Consider the following 16,770-nt stretch of genomic DNA (forward strand, 5'->3'; position numbering starts at 1 on the left):
CCCTTATTGTGTGAGCAAAGGGCAGCAGAACTGCGCTTCACCTGTCCTGATTCAGGGGGTCACGGAACTCACTAAGCAGTGGGTTTGGATGCCAGGACCCAGTGCAGAATGGGAGAGGGGGAGGAATGGGGTATGGCGCTGGGCTGGGCTGGGCTGTATGTTTAATTTGCCCTTTTCTACTGTTTAAAGTCTTTTCTCACAAAGGACAGTATGGGGGAGGGGAGTAGCATGTTAAAGGGACATTTGTTTGTCAGACTTTCACACCACAAGATAAGAAACTGAGGCAAAGGAAACCCATGGAGCAAGTCACTCTCACGTGTGGAAACCTTTCCTCTCCTTTCCTCTGCAGACGCAGCGTCAGCTCAGCCCAGAGAAGTTGGGCTCTGCCCCATGAGCCTTCTCCGGGAACAGTTCCCAGATGGGCCAAGACCCCCTAAGGGAGAAACCCCTGCAGCCCCTTGTCCTCATTCATATCTCCCGTCCTTGGGGATCCTGTGAGGGCTGTAGGAGAAGAGCCCTTTTCCTGCTGGCTTTAGGAGAGAGGTGGTTCGGGGCGTCTGGACAGCAGGAAACCTGGAGGATATATTCCCACCAGTCACTGCTACTCCATGGAAATACGCTCTGTGCATCCCCCCCAGCTAGCTGCGAGGTGTCACTGCTGCTCCCATGGTAGGGAGGGGTGGGGGAAAGGACACACTCTGTGCATTACCCGGATTGGCCACCAGGTGTCACTGCTGCTCCAAGGCTGACGCGCTGCGGGATGGTGTGAACTGGGGCAGGGTCAGTTCCAAGGGTCAGATTTCCAGACGGGTGCAGCGCACAGGAGCCCCCCGTCAGGAACAATGAGCTGCTGGGGAACTAGTGGAGCTGCTGGATGTGGGTGGTTTGGAGAATCCAGTGAGATTCGTGTGTCTCGTGAGCATGGTGTGGCCGCCCCAGTGGCCGAATGCGTTACCTGCTGTGCACGGTGAAGCTGGGCTGAGTCCTCCCCTCTCCCCTAGGGAGGGACCAGTCTCAGCTCCTAGCTGGATGGACCAGCTCGTTCCCTGCTGTGTGCCGGGGACAGGTCGCACTCAGCAGCGGGGGCACAGAAGTACAGTGTCCCCCCGACAACCAGTGCGTTCTGGGACTCTGGACAAATGTATCCCTGAGAGCCCAGCACCATCTGGGAGCAGGGGCTTTTGGGTAATTCCCATGCGCAGAGCACTGCATTATGGAAAGGAGTCAGTCAGTAGGATGGGCTGAACCATGACTGCCCCAAAGCCGGTGGCTCCTCGCCCATCCCGGGAACCAGCTTACAGGGCCCGGCATTGGGGGCGCTGGGCCTGCGCTGGAGACACCATCCCATGTGTCGCTACCAATCCTCGTGACCAGCCTGTGACAGCTGCAGTGTGGGGTTGCCAGGTGCTGGGAGCAGGATACCAGCCCCCAACGTTCAGAAACTGCAAGTCAGACCCAGAAAATCATGAGATTTTTTCCCAAAACCCCACAAGTTTGGCCCAAAATCATGAGATATTTTTGAAAAGTTGATACTGAGGGTTTTGGTGTTTTGGTTTCTGAACTCCCCCTGCCCCCATTGTGTGCGTCAGAGACAATAACTGTGCCCGGCTCTCCCAGACGTACAGAGCAGGTGACTCTGGCTCTCTTGGCTGCTGGGTAGAAAGGAGCTTCTCGCTTCTCCCCAGACCCCCACATTATAATTAATTACATTTGTGCCCCCTGCCCAGCCCCATATCTGCCCCTCCCCCAGACCAGCCATAAATTGCACCCCCCCCAGCCCTACATCAGCTCTGCCCCCCAAGTCCCACTGCTGCTCCTCCTGCAGCTCTGGGGGGGGGTCTTCACCTCTCTCCCCCTCCCCTACCCAAACAGCTCTCTGCCCCCTGAGGGGAGGGGGAGAGAGCTGCCTGTCACCTACAGCAGCTCTGATTGGCTGCCCTTCCGCAGAAGGTGGGGCAGCTGGTAATTCTGATGGTGCAACAGTGACACCTGGTGGACAGTCTGGGTAATGTTTCCTTCGTGAGCACAGCAGTGACACCTGCTGGCTAATTAGGGTAGTGCACAGAGTGTGGTTTGTCAGTGGAACAGCAGGGACTGTGCATTGCCTGTGGCTGCTGCTTCACTAAGGAATAAAATCTGAACGTAGAGCTGGGCACTGGGAGCCAGGAGTCCTGGTTGCTGTTATGAGCTCGATGTCTATAGCTGTTGTGCAATCTTGAGCAAGTCACTTTCCCCCTGTGAAAGGGGGAATCCTGATCCTTTGAGCCTAGGTGGCGAGTTATATCCTTTTGTGGTGCCCGGGCTCCAGGAATAGTCAGGGCCAGGGGCTCAGCTCCATCGATATTTGGAGCTGGGTCTCCCCACCCCACCCTAGCCCTGCCTGGAGCAGGCCCCAGCTCCCGTCTGCCACTCCTCCCCCCGCGTCTCCCCCCGCCCTGCCACATCCCTGTTCGAAAGAAAACAGCATGTGGTGCCTCTCCCATGCCTGCTTATGCTGCCAGAGTAGCGCTGCCCCATGCTTCCAGTGCCCCCCATCCACTAATGGCAGTGCAGGCTGCCCTTACCATGCCCTTCCACCCTAGACCTGAGACTCTCCAACACCTCAAACCCCTCAGACCCAGGCCTTATCCCCCTGCACCCAAATCCTCTGCCCCAGCCCTGAACCCCCTCCTGCATCATGAACCCCCCACCCTTGGCCCCACAGCCCTCACCACTGCACCTCCTCCTATCCCCAAACTCCCTCCCAGAGAGTGCACCCCCTCTTCCTTCCCACATACCCCCTCCTGCCCCCAAACTCCCTTCCAGAGACTGCATCTCCTCCCACCCCCCAAACTCCTTCCCAGAGCCTGCACCCATCACCCCCTTCTATGCCCCCAGCCCCAGCCCAAAACCTGCACCCAAACTCTGTCCCAGAGCTTGCACCCCTCACTATCCCCTGCACACCGACCCCCTGCCCCAGCCCAGAGCCTGCACCCAGCACCCAAACTCAATCCCAGAGCCTGCACCTCAGACCCCCTTCCCCACCCAAACTCCCTCCCAGAGCCTTAGGCAGGTGAGGGGAGGAGTTTGGGGGGCCAGAGTTGGGGGGGCGGGTTCTGGGCACCACCAGAATTTCTACAAACCTGACCTGCCTTTGAGGTCAGTGGCACAAATCCCACCAGCTCCAATGGGAGCAGCGCTGTGCCCAGAGAGGGATCACGGGGTTAAGTCGTATGTAGAAACCTCTGTGGTGAAAGGCTCAGGAATAGCTCGTTATTGGGCAGTAATTATGAGGCTGTGGGAGCAAGACAAATAGTTCACAAGACAGTGAGACATCCTGTGTGAGGGGAGAGGGGACCTTAACTTTGTCGTATGATTTAAGAACAAACCTGAGTACGTGACTGGGAGATTCTTCCCCTGAGACTCAGGCTGCAGGTTTCTGGGATTCCCAGACCAGCCTGGACTCTCTTCACTTTCCTGCTGGGTGTTATATGAGGTGACTGACGTCTCAAACGTGTGATTCGCTGCCTCTCACCCTCTCTTTGCACTGTGTGTGCAGTGGGGTGGTTCGTTGTGGGAGGTGTCACAGGCTTGTCGGCCCTTTAGGGCAAGCCAAGCTCAGCCTGGCCTGTGAGCTAGCAGCGAGTCCCCAGCTGGGGGTGACAGGGCAACTTAATGATACTTTGTGACCCCAGCTAGGCCAGGGCCAGGAAACCACAAAGATACAAAGAGACATGGGAGGGGGAACGCAGTTGAGGCAGACCCAGGAGAGAGGGGTGTGTGTGTGTGTGTGTGTGTGTGTCTCTTTCTCTCTCTCTCTCTCTCTCTCTCTCTCTCCAGGGGTGAACATCTGGTTAATTATGGAGAACCCAGCTGCAGCCAGAGCTGTGGTGTGAATACCGATGCCTCACAATTGTGTCACTCACACAGGAATCCAGCTTTGGTTCTTGGCTGGTCATTCAGCTTAGCATGGTTCCTTTCATGCCTGCAATACTGCCTGGGCCTGCGAACCTCTGGCTCCTTGGGATCCTCTTGGAAGCTGTCTCCACGAGGGAGCAAGTAGGAGCTGGTAACAGCAGGAACCTGTTTTGCTGCACAGCAGGTGTCTGTGCTGCGCACCAAGTGTGTCTGGTCTGTGCACGATGTGTCTGTGCCATGCACTGAGTGTGTCTGTTCTCTTCATTGTGATCTGTGCCAGGCACCCAACATGTCCGGTCTCTCCACTGTGTGTCTGTGTCATGCCCAGAGCATATTTAGTCCCTGCATTGTGTTTCTGTGCCGCACCCCAAGCACGTCTGATTTATGAACTGTGTGTCTGTGCCCTGCATTGAGCGAGTCTGGTCTCTACACTATGTGTCTCTGCCCAACATTTCTCATCTCTGTATCGTGTGCCTGCACCATGCTCTGAACATCTCTGGTGTCTCCTCCATATGTCTGTGCCATGCCCTGAGTGTGTGTGCCCTGTGCACTGTGTCTGTGCAATACACCAAGTGTGTCTGGTCTGTGCACCGTGTCTCTGTGCCCTGCCCCGAGTGTGTGTGCTCTGTGCTCTGTGTCTGTGCAATACACCGAGTGTGTCTGGTCTGTGCACTGTGTGTCTGTGCCATGCCCTGAGTGTGTATGCCCTGTGCACTGTATCTGTGCAATGCACCGAGTGTGTCTGGTCTGTGCATTGTCTTTCTGTGCCATGCCCCAAGCATGTCGAGTCTCTGAATCATGTGCCTGCACCATGCTCCAAACACCTCTGCTCTCTCCTCCTTGTGTCTGTGCCATGCCCTGAGTCTGTGTGCTCTGTGCAGTGCACCGGGTGTGTCTGGTCTGTGCATTGTTTTTCTGTGCCATGCCCAGAGCATGTCTGGTCTCTGTGCCGTGTGTCTGTGCCATTCCCTGAGCATGTCTTATCACTGCACCATGTGTCTGTGCCATGCACCGAATGTGTCTGGTCTGCACTGTGTGTCTGTATCAGGCACTGAGTGTGTCTGGTCTCTGTGCCGTGTGTCTTTGCCCTGCCCCAAGCGTGTCTGGTCTGTGCACTGTGAATCTGTGCCGTGGACCCCGTGTATCTAGTCTCTGCACTGTGTGTCCGTGCCGTGCCCCGAGCGTGTCTGGTCTCTGCACTGTGTGTCCGTGCCATGCCCCGAGCGTGTCTGGTCTCTGCACTGTGTGTCCGTGCCGTGCCCCGAGTGTGTCTGGTCTCTGCACTGTGTCCGTGCTGTGCCCCGAGTGTGTCTGGTCTCTGCACTGTGTTGCTGGGCCCTGCCCTGAGCATGTCTAGTCTCTGCACTGTTTGTCTCTGCCATGCACTAGCGTGTGAGTATGTGTGTGTGTGTGTGTGAGAGAGAGAGAGAGAGAGAGAGAGACAGAGAGTGTGTCTTGCTGCTGTCCCCTGCCAGGTCTGGGGTGTATGTGTGTGTTATATGTCCACACTGTCACCTCCTGATTCCATGGTGACATTTAGGGCTGGGTGTCCACCTGGAAACACGCTGAGGGGGGGCACGTATCTAGGCCCTGCTCTGTCCCTCCCCTATTACCCACCACAGCCTGCTCGGGGTGAGGCCCTGCCATGCTGCCTCAGCCAGCTGCTGCTTTCACTTTCCCTTGCTCGAGACATCGCTGGAGCGAGGGCCACAGGAGAGAGCCGGGGGCACAGACAAAGGCAGGCAGAGGAGGCCCTGGCAAGGGGTGGGGGGGGCTGGCAGGAAGAGGGGGAGCGAGGAGCCCACAGACGGTGAGAGAGCAGCTGAGACACTGGGGCGAGACAGGGGTGAGCTGTGCCCACAGATTGCTGCCCCTTCCCGGAGACCATCAACCCCACCTGAGATCAGCCCAGCAGCCTGAGGGGAGGTAAGAGATTCTGCTTGCTTGGGATTTTACTGCCCCAACACCTCGAATTCCCCCTCCCTTACTGACACTTGGTGGGATAATACACACGACTGGAATGTAGGTGTGGATGGGTATAGTTTGCTCAGGAAGGATAGACAGGGGAAAAAGGGAGGAGGTGTTGCCTTATATATTAAAAATGTACACACTTGGACTGAGGTGGAGATGGACATAGGAGACGGAAGGGTGGAGAGTCTCTGGGTTAGGCTAAAAGGGGTAAAAAACACAGGTGATGTCGTGCTGGGAGTCTACTACAGGCCACCTAATCAGGCGGAAGAGGTGGATGAGGCTTTTTTCAAACAACTAACAAAATCCTCCAAAGCCCAAGATTTGGTGGTGATGGGGGACTTCCACTATCCAGATATATGTTGGGAAAATAACACCGCGAGGCACAGACTATCCAATAAGTTCCTGGACTGCATTGCAGACAACTTTTTATTTCAGAAAGTTGAAAAAGCTACTAGGGGGGAAGCTGTTCTAGACTTGATTTTAACAAATAGGGAGGAACTTGTTGAGAATTTGAAAGTAGAAGGAAGCTTGGGTGAAAGTGATCATGAAATCATAGAATTTGCAATTCTAAGGAAGGGTAGAAGGGAGTACAGCAGAATAGAGACAATGGATTTCAGGAAGGTGGATTTTGGTAAGCTCAGAGAGCTGATAGGCAAGGTCCCATGGGAATTAAGACTGAGGGGAAAAACAACTGAGGAAAGTTGGCAGTTTTTCAAAGGGACGCTATTAAGGGCCCAAAAGCAAGTTATTCCGATGGTTAGGAAAGATAGAAAATGTGGCAAAAGACCACCTTGGCTTACCCTTGAGATCTTGCGTGACCTACAAAATAAAAAGGTGTCATATAAAAAATGGAAACTAGGGCAGATCACGAAGGATGAATATAGGCAAATAACACAGGAATGCAGAGGCAAGATTAGAAAAGCAAAGGCACAAAATGAACTCAAACTAGCTATGGGAATAAAGGGAAACAAGAAGACTTTTTATCAATACATTAGAAGCAAGAGGAAGACTAAGGACAGGGTAGGCCTACTGCTCAATGAGGAGGGGGAAACAGTAACGGGAGACTTGGAAATGGCAGAGATGCTTAATGACTTCTTTGTTTCGGTCTTCACTGAGAAGTCTGAAGGAATGTCTAGTATAGTGAATGCTTACGGGAAGAGGGTAGGTTTAGAAGAGAAAATAAGAAAAGAGCAAGTAAAAAATCACTTAGAAAAGTTAGATGCCTGCAAGTCACCAGGGCCTGATGAAATGCATCCTAGAATACTCAAGGAGTTAATAGAAGAAGTATCTGAGCCTCTAGCTATTATCTTTGGGAAATCATGGGAGATGGGGGAGATTCCAGAAGACTGGAAGGGGGCAAATATAGTGCCCATCTATAAAAAGGGAAATAAAAACAACCCAGGAAACTACAGACCAGTTAGTTTAACTTCTGTGCCAGGGAAGATAATGGAGCAGGTAATCAAAGAAATCATCTGCAAACACTTGGAAGGTGGTAAGGTGATAGGGAATAGCCAGCATGGATTTGTAAAGAACAAATCGTGTCAAATTAATCTGATAGCGTTCTTTGATAGGATAACGAGCCTTGTGGATAAGGGAGAAGCGGTGGATGTGATATACCTAGACTTTAGTAAGGCATTTGATACAGTCTCGCATGATATTCTTATAGATAAACTAGGAAAGTACAATTTAGATGGGGCTACTATAAGGTGGGTGCATAACTGGCTGGATAACCGTACTCAGAGAGTAGTTGTTAATGGCTCCCAATCCTGCTGGAAAGGTATAACAAGTGGGGTTCCGCAGGGGTCTGTTTTGGGACCGGTTCTGTTCAATATCTTCATCAACGATTTAGATGTTGGCACGCTTATTAAGTTTGCGGACGATACCAAACTGGGAGGGATTGCAACTGCTTTGGAGGACAGGGTCAAAATTCAAAATGATCTGGACAAATTGGAGAAATGGTCTGAGGTAAACAGGATGAAGTTCAATAAAGATAAATGCAAAGTGCTCCACTTAGGAAGGAACAATCAGTTTCACACATACAGAATGGGAAGAGACTGTCTAGGAAGGAGTATGGCAGAAAGAGATCTAGGGGTCATAGTGAACCACAAGCTAAATATGAGTCAACAGTGTGATACTGTTGCAAAAAAAGCAAACATGATTCTGGGATGCATTAACAGGTGTGTTGTAAACAAGACACGAGAAGTCATTCTTCCGCTTTACTCTGCGCTGGTTAGGCCTCAACTGGAGTATTGTGTCCAGTTCTGGGCATCACATTTCAAAAAAGATGTGGAGAAATTGGAGAGGGTCCAGAGAAGAGCAACAAGAATGATTAAAGGTCTTGAGAACATGACCTATGAAGGAAGGCTGAAGGAATTGGGTTTGTTTAGTTTGGAAAAGAGAAGACTGAGAGGGGACCTGATAGCAGTTTTCAGGTATCTAAAAGGGTGTCATCAGGAGGAGGGAGAAAACTTGTTCACCTTAGCCTCCAATGATAAAACAAGAGGCAATGGGCTTAAACTGCAGCAAGGGAGATTTAGGTTGGACATTAGGAAAAAGTTCCTAACTGTCAGGGTAGTTAAACACTGGAATAAATTGCCTAGGGAGGTTGTGGAATCTCCATCTCTGGAGATATTTAAGAGTAGGTTAGATAAATGTCTATTAGGGATGGTCTAGACAGTATTTCGTCCTGCCATGAGGGCAGGGGATTGGACTCGATGACCTCTCGAGGTCCCTTCCAGTCCTAGAGTCTATGAGTCTATGATAGTATTCATCACCATACAAATTTTGACAGGTTTCCACGCCCCTTTTAGGGCTTATCTCCCGCCTTCCCACCCCCCGTTTCCATTGGCGCCAAAGTGTGGCGCCGTCGGCCATTTTGAAAAAATGTGTGTGTGTGTGTATATGTGTTTGACGAGGGGAAGTGTTGTGTATGTTTGTGCTTGGTGACATGAAGAGAAAAAGGTTGAAAGAAGAGTGTAACGGGAAAAAAGAAAGTTTGAGTAAGGTTTAGAGGAAAAAAAGGAAATTTGAAAGAAGAGAGGTAAGTTATTGAAGAAAAGAGGCTGGTTATGAAAGAATAGAAAGATAGAACTTTTTTAAAAAAGGAAATATTTGTTTTTGAAGGGCTAGTTTAAGAAAAAAGTTAAATAATATTGACAACTAGGTGAAAAAGGGAGAGGCAAAACCTGTTTGGGAGGCCCAGGGTAAAAGAGCATTGAAACTATTGAATACCAATATAGGTTAAGCAAAAAGCATTACAAACATTAAAAACTAGGTTTAAAAGGGGAAATTTACTAAGGCAAAACCTGTTTAGTAAGCACATGGCCAAAAACTATAAAGGGGTACTAAAAAAGGCATTTAAAAAACATTAAAAACTGGGTTTAAAAGAAAATGTACTAAGGCAGTGTAATAAAAGTAGATAAAATATATTAAAACTGTTTAATACCAGTGTAGGTTAAGAAATTTGCTAAAAAATACAATTAAAAGTATTTAATACCGTAAAAAGTGTATTAAATATTAGGGTGGATTAAGAAAAAAGTTAAATAATATTGAAAGCTAGGTCTATAAAGGGAAAGGCAAAACCTGTTTGGTAAGCACAGCATAAAAAGGCATTGAAACTAGTCAATATCAATGTAGGTTAAGAAAAGAACATTAAAAACTAAGTTTAAAAGGATAATTAACTGAAGCAAAAACTGTTTAGTAAGCACGTAACCAAAAACTATAAAGAAATACTTAAAAACTAGGTTTAAAAAAAATTGACAAAGCCAAAGCCTGTTTGGGAGGCCCAGGGTAAAAAAGTAAATAAAAAGGCATTAAAACTATTGACTACCCGTGTAGGTTAAAAAAAGCTTGTTAATATTATTAAATAATATTAAAAACAATACAGCTAGGTTTAAAAGGGGAATTGACTGAAGCAAAACCTGTTTAGTAAGCACATGGGATGTGGGGTTTGTCAAAAGCAACAACAAGAAAAGGTACATGAACGGCCTGTTCCTCTAACAAAGGCCCAACCACCTCACCCAGCCCTGGTGTTTGTGCGTGAGGGTTATAGGCTCCCTATGGACCGTTGCAAAGCAACCCCCAAACCCCTCTTAAATCATACCATCTTCCGCTTCGGCTGTACCTTTTCATTTTCCACCCCAAGGCCCTCTGCATTAGGACTTAATCATAGCCCCTCTGATTTCAACAATGTCTCAGGTCTCTCGTCTACTGTTTCATATTATTTAATGCTGTATATCACCTAGGGTTACAGTTTGCATAAAAGTGTTTTATAAAAACGTGGGCTGTGAGGCTGTGACCAATAGTGCAGCTAAAAGCGAGGCCTTAAACATCCAGGTGCCAGCATGAGTTTGCCAGGTGCAGGAGAGGCTGGTCAGACCATGGGCTGGGCCTGTGTTTCTCCAGCCTCATGGCTGGAAGTGAGAGTCAGCCCCAGGGACAGAAGCTGCATTTTCTCCCTTTGCTGTTCTTTCCTCTCCCCTTTTGTGTGTGTTTGTCTGGATTTGCCTTAAACCCGGCGGGGTCAGACTGTGACAGCATCAACAGCAGCAGCCGCTCCAGCTCGTCTAAACTAACTTTCCCTCTTTCCTGCTAAAGGACAATTCATACCATCTCTGACGCTATCCTACAGACTGGGCAACCATGGGGTTCTCCATAAATGACTCTCTACAGGCACAGGGAATGACTGAGGGAGATTGTGAAAATGAAAGTCCTACTTAATGCTTTTGTCCCTTGGGGCCATAGGGTTCACCATTATTTGCAGGGCTAGTTGCATTAGGAGGAGAAATCAAAGACAAGTCAGGTCTGGTCTTGGTGTGATCTTGTTTATTTGCACAGAGCGCACACACAGTTGTAGTTTCTGAACACAGCAGAAAGAGTCACAGGCAGTTTCCTCGCTCTAAAATCCCCAGGCCTGCCCTCAGTGGGCTCTGTGCCCAAGAAACTCTGTCCCTCTGCTTCCTCTAAGAGATGGTCTACACTGCAGAATTAGGTCGACCTAATTACATCGCTCAGGGCTGTGAAAAATTTCACATCCTGTGTGATATGCTTAAGCCGACAGAAGCTCCATTGCAGACACTGGTAGAACTAATGAGCCTGAGGCCCAGTGGGAGTTCTCCTCTCATGCACACAGGAAGGGAGAAAAATGCCCCTGCCTTTGTCCAAGCCCTTGATAGTCACCCAGTCCCCTCTCCCACACACTCTGGCTCTCCTGGAAGCTCTAGGAGGAGACTCCTGCTCTAGATTCAAGGTGGGATGAAGGGCTAGAGCTCTTGTAGAGAACAGAAGGCTTGAGGGGTCTGAGGTTCTTCCTCCCTTCCCTCTGGACTCGTTGAGATCTGCAAGGTGGGAGAAGCCCCAGCAGGCTGATTGGGAGCCATTACCCATCCCAAGCACTTTGTGGGAAACTACTTCTTTCTGTAAGGAAATTCTTTGGCTTCCTGTTGGGAAAATACTAATCCTTTCCTCACATGTCACATGTTGTGTGGGCCCTTCCATCCCCAGAAAAACAGAGGGGGTATCTCTCCTGGCATTCCTAAGGGGGCAGAGTTAAGGTTTTGTGCTTGAGCTGAGTGAAAAGTATCACCTTAACTCCACCTTTCCCATTTCCTGCCCAAACTCCCACTGGACCTTCACATGTGAGCTGTCTAAACTAACCGTACATGGAATATCTCATTGTCTCTTTGCAGGCAGGCTGAGCAGTGCACTGGAGCTGCCATGGCTGGATTAGATGCTAACTAGCTTCCCAAGATACCTGAAGAGGATATGAAAGCACTGAAGGCTGCTGTTGGGAAAGGAAACCTCAATGAAGCAGCTGCTAATGCGAAAGAGGCTCTGGAGATGGCTGATAAAATCACTGTCAACATCGCTGTCACGGGGAAGACAGGCTCTGGAAAATCGTCCTTTGTCAATGCCATCCGGGGCCTGGAGGATACAGATAAAGGTGCTTCTGAGACGGGGGTGAATGAAACGACAATGGAGCCCACTGCTTACCCACATCCTACATACCCAAATGTAACCATCTGGGATCTGCCAGGGATCGGGACCCCAAAGTTTGAACCAGACACGTACCTCAAACAGGTGCAGTTCAGCCGCTACGACTTTTTCATCATCATCTCCTGCACCCGCTTCACATCCCACGACATTCAACTCACCCAGGAGATCCAGAGACTGGGGAAGAAGTTTTACTTTGTGCGCTCCAAGGTGGATCAGGATTTGACAAATGAAAACCGATACTATGACGCGGAGGGAAAACTGAAGCAGAGCAATGCTTCTGTGAAAAGGCCACTTCAATACAGTGAGAGTGCGATCCTCGAGGGCATCAGAGAGAACTGCATCCAATGGCTGAAAACAGGAGGGGGGGCCTCCCCACGGGTTTTTCTTGTATCTAGATTGGACTTAGGCAAGTACGATTTTCCCAAATTGCAGGAAACGCTAGTGGATGAGCTCCCCAGTCACAAGAGACTCGCTCTTCTATGATCTCTGTCCAATACTTCTAAAGAAATCTTGGAGAAGAAAAAACAACAGCTGCAAACACAGATATGGTTTAAAAGTGTGGTATCATGCGCAGTTGCTGCTATTCCTCTCCCGGGTCTCTCCATTGCTTGTGATGCTACCATACTGGTGACGTCCCTGAAAGAGTACTGCAGGGACTTCGGTCTCAGTGAAAACGCTCTCGCTGCACTTGCTAGACAGAATAACAAGCCCATTGCAGAGCTGAAGGCCGTTATAAAGTCCCCTCTGTGTGAGGAAATAACAAAAGATCTTGTAATTAAAATACTAACCAAGTGCGCAGCTGGGGCAGTGCAATATGCTACATTGTTTTTAAAATTTATACCCGTGGCAGGTGCTGTGGTAGGTTCTGTGGCAGCTGCAGCAGTTTCTCTCCCTACCACATACTTAATGTTGAAGAGTTTCCTGGATGATGTTGCTGCTGATGCTGTACGAGTTCTGGAGGTGGTTATGGACGAAGCCATTTCAAACTTGGAGAAAAAGGACAAAAACACCCGCACCCCTTGAAAGGAAGAAACATCAGCACGTGGCTGGAGCTCGGAGCTCAAAGTCTCATAAAATTGCTGCCTTTCTGCATCAGGTGGGAAACTTCACCAGAACTGAGCTCTGAGCCCCATTTCCACTGAGGTATCTCACCCACCATGACATATTGAATTTAATTCAGCCATAAAATGGACAGGGGGGATCCTGACTGACCCTGTTCTTTGCTTTGTCTTCATTTCCCCAGCAAAAGAGGCCAAGTTGTGATAAAGCTCCACAGGGTCCCGAGTGCCTCATGCTCTCCGCAGGGACCTCAGGGAATGGTTATTTCAGGCCCCAGCAGAGAGCAGGGCCATGGCAGAGCCCATCGAACTCTTCACTGGGAAATGACAGGGAGCGACACCAACGATGACTTGTTCTAGCCACAGATTTTCCATTTCTTGGTTCCCGTTCCCCTGAAATTGCAGCCTGGGTTGGGCATGTGGGCAAATTCACTCAGACACAATCGTAAAAACCCTAAATCCTGACCTGGCTTGGGTGACGATTCCCTGGTGCCAATTCCTTCCTCGTCACCGCAGGACCCCAGGCCAACAAAACAGGTTTTTGAGCACAGACGCTTTCACACTTTCCCCCAGTCTGCCCCTGTCTGGGGAGGAGCGGCCTGTAACCTCCCACAGAGCCCCCTGACTGACCTCCTGCAAACGCCTCCTTCAGTCTCACCCCCGCCATGGACCCTCTGGATCCCTCGACAATGGCCTGCAGCTGGAGCTCTGGGAGCGCTGCTCATTGCATTATCCCAACCATCTCCCTGCTCCCTTGTATTCCCCCATCTGTCTGGAGCACCTGCCTGCTTGGTCTAGTCTTAGATTCAAGTATCAGAGGGGTAGCCATGTTAGTCTGGATCTGTAAAAAGCAACAGAGAGTCCTGTGGCACCTTGTAGACTAACAGACGTATTGGAGCATGAGCTTTCGTGGGCGAATATCCACTTTGTCAGATGCAAGAACGCTCACCTGATGAAGTGGATATTCATCCACGAAAACTCATGCTCCGATACGTCTGTTAGTCTATAAGGTGCCACAGGACTCTCTGTTGCTATTTAGTCTTAGACTGTCGCTCTCAGGGGCAGGGGCAGGGCCTATCCTTTTGTTCTGTGTCTGTACAGCACCTAGCGCAACAGGGCCATCTCCCAACAGATGTTACTCTGAGACAATAATAGATTAAGAAATGCTTAGACTGATCCTTGTAATTCTGCCTCTATGCTCATAGGTTTTACCAGCCCCTTATGCAAAGGTAGATTTGTCCAGAGAAGCACCTGGGTCTGGCTGTGCTATTAATCCTGTGAGTGGCCCTAGATTTAAATGGAGAAGGGTCAAGATGTGTCTGGCTGATAAACCCATATGGGCTGCTTGATAATTACCTGGCTGAGTGTGGCTGTCACTTGTGCTCTGGGCTGTGCCCCCATTCACAGCTGGTGAGTTTGTGCGGAGAGAGGCTCTAGTGTTTGATGCTGAGTTTATGTACATCTATTGCTCCTTGATTTGCCATTCTCAGTGGGAGCCTATTCTGTAGTTTATTATAAGAGCCGATGATTGAACAATTCATTTGAGCAATTGGAGACTTCGATACATTGCAGCTGGTCTGGCCATATGTATAGCCAGTGCATCAGCCTCTGCTTTCCCTCAATAACCCATTGATTTGTAGCTTTTTTTTTCATAATGATTAGAGGTCTGGTTCTGCGATACTTTCACACCCCCAGAATGGGCCTCTCTTGTCTTGTAGAAGTGATTTAATATTTCAATTATAATAAACTTGCATTTAATCTGGACTAAGAGCCCGTGTCTCTGAATTTCACCATTGCTTAAAGGCATTGCTCTGACTAGACAGGAGCTCTTCCCTCGAGTATCACTAATTGAGGAGTGTAATAAGGAGGGGAGGAATGCAGTCATAGGGTGTTTGTGAGGAAAAGAAACAAAACCCTGAAGCAGCAGCATCGCCAGCAAGAAGGATGGGGTCTTTACCTTAGGGGATTATCTGCAGTTCCTTAATTGTGACTCGAGCCCCCACCCAGTAACCTAGGAACCCGTATCCACTCTGGGCACCTTCGCTGGGCAAATCTGTGCCCACTCAACAGCAGTCAACAGAGGGTTAAAGAGAAGAACTTTGCTGGCGGAGGAAAGAGGAAGGATGGTGTGAGCTGGGACAGACATTTACAGTTCAATACCTTCCCCCAGCTACTGTCTCAGGGCGCATCTGTCACAGCCCAGACCAATTGGCCCCCGAGTGGCTGATTCAGTTTGTTTTGCCTCCCAGCCCCTCACTCACAGTTTGTGGCTGCAGGAGAATCAGGGTCCTTGAGGCTTGACCCCCCTGTCCTGCTAGGATGATGTCAGAAGTGGGATTAAACGTGTGCGGGGACACGTCCATTGGACCTTAAACCTAAAGCCGCCACCACTTTGCGGTTCTGGGGCTGTTACAGTGATTTCAGCAGCTGGAACAGGTAGCCTGCACCAGAGTCTTTAGGTGAACGTTGACCCGGAGCCCAGTCACTGTTCAGGCTTTGCCCAGCTGGTTCCCACCAGGGAACTCTCCAGAGTAGCAGCCCAACAATGAAACTTAATCACATTTAACCCCAGTGTCCCCAAGCCACCCACAGTTGATATGTAAATGAGCTACGGCCTCACTCAGTCCCTCTGCCCTCCAGCAGATGCCAGCAGAGAGCTCCCTCCGGTACCTGCCCTCTCTGATGGACTTCAGGGCCCAGGGCTCACACTCCTCTCTCCAGGCTCTGCCCCTACCTGGGTTCCCCCTCCCTTGTATCGTCTTTTCCTGGCCCCGACCCAGCCGGGGTCACCAATTATCAGTAAGTTGCCCTGTCACCCCCAGTGGGGGGCTCGCTGCTAGCTCACAGGCCAGGCTGAGCTTGGTTTGCCTTAAAGGGCCGGCCAGCCAGTGACACCTCCCAGAACAAACCCACTGCACACACAGCGCAAAGCGAGGGTGAGAGGCACCGAATCACACATGACAGACGCCAGTCACCTCATATAACACCTGACTGGAAAGTGCTCGGATACCCTGGGGATGAGGTCAGGATCAGACTGGGGGGGACTTGATAGCTGCTTTGAACTACCTGAAAGGAGGTTCCAAAGAGGATGGATCTAGACTTTTCTCAGCGGTAGCAGATGATAGAACAAGGAGCAATGGTCTCAAGTTGCAGTGGAGGAGGTTTAGGTTGGATATTAGGAAAGTCTTTTTCCCTAGGAGGGTGATGAAGCACTGGAATGCGTTACCTAGGGAGATGGTGGAATCTCCTTCCTTAGAGGTTTTTAAGGTCAGGCCTGACAAAGTGACTGGCTGGGATGATTTAGCTGGGAATTGGTCCTGCTTTGAGCAGGGGGTTGGACTAGATACCTCCTGAGATTCCTTCCAACCCTGAGATTCTATGATTCTATGAGAACTTGAAGAGAGTCCAGGCTGGTTTGGGAATCACAGAAACCTGCCTGAGTCTCAGGGGAAGAATCTCCGAGTCAGGTACGCAGGTTTGTTCTTAAATCAGAAGACAAAATTAAGGTCCCCTCTCCCCTCACACACGATTTCTCACTGTCTTATGAACTGTTTGTCTTGCTCCCACAGCCCCATAATTACTGACTAATAATGAACTATTCTCTCCTGAGCCTTTCACCATACAGTTTTCTACATATGAATTAACCCTGTGATCCCTCTCTGGGCACAGAGCTGTTCCCATTGGAGCTAGTGGGATTTGTGCCACAGACCTCAAAGGAGCAGGATTCCCCCTTTCACAGGGGGAAACGTGCAGCACAGAGAAAATAAGCAACTTGCTCAAGATTGCACAATTACAGACATCCAGCTCACAATAATAACCAGGAGTTCTGGCTCCCAGGACCTCAGCTCTA

The 16,770-nt window shown here is 49.8% G+C and overlaps 2 protein-coding genes across 2 annotated transcripts in view; both read left to right on the forward strand.

Annotated features, from left to right (window-relative positions):
- The window catches only part of LOC127038369 (uncharacterized), a 31,836-nt gene extending 17,152 nt beyond the window's left edge, over positions 1–14,684 (forward strand). The window contains 1 exon segment of the mRNA XM_050930946.1: positions 11,608–14,684. Within this exon segment, the coding sequence (XP_050786903.1) occupies positions 11,608–12,885 (1,278 nt within the window). The 3' untranslated portion in view covers positions 12,886–14,684.
- Positions 1–16,770, forward strand: part of LOC127037954 (interferon-inducible GTPase 5-like) — a 147,369-nt gene that overhangs the window by 23,283 nt on the left and 107,316 nt on the right. The window lies entirely within an intron of this gene.

Source organism: Gopherus flavomarginatus, chromosome 20, assembly GCF_025201925.1.
Source record: "Gopherus flavomarginatus isolate rGopFla2 chromosome 20, rGopFla2.mat.asm, whole genome shotgun sequence".
Taxonomy (NCBI): Eukaryota; Metazoa; Chordata; order Testudines; family Testudinidae; genus Gopherus; species Gopherus flavomarginatus.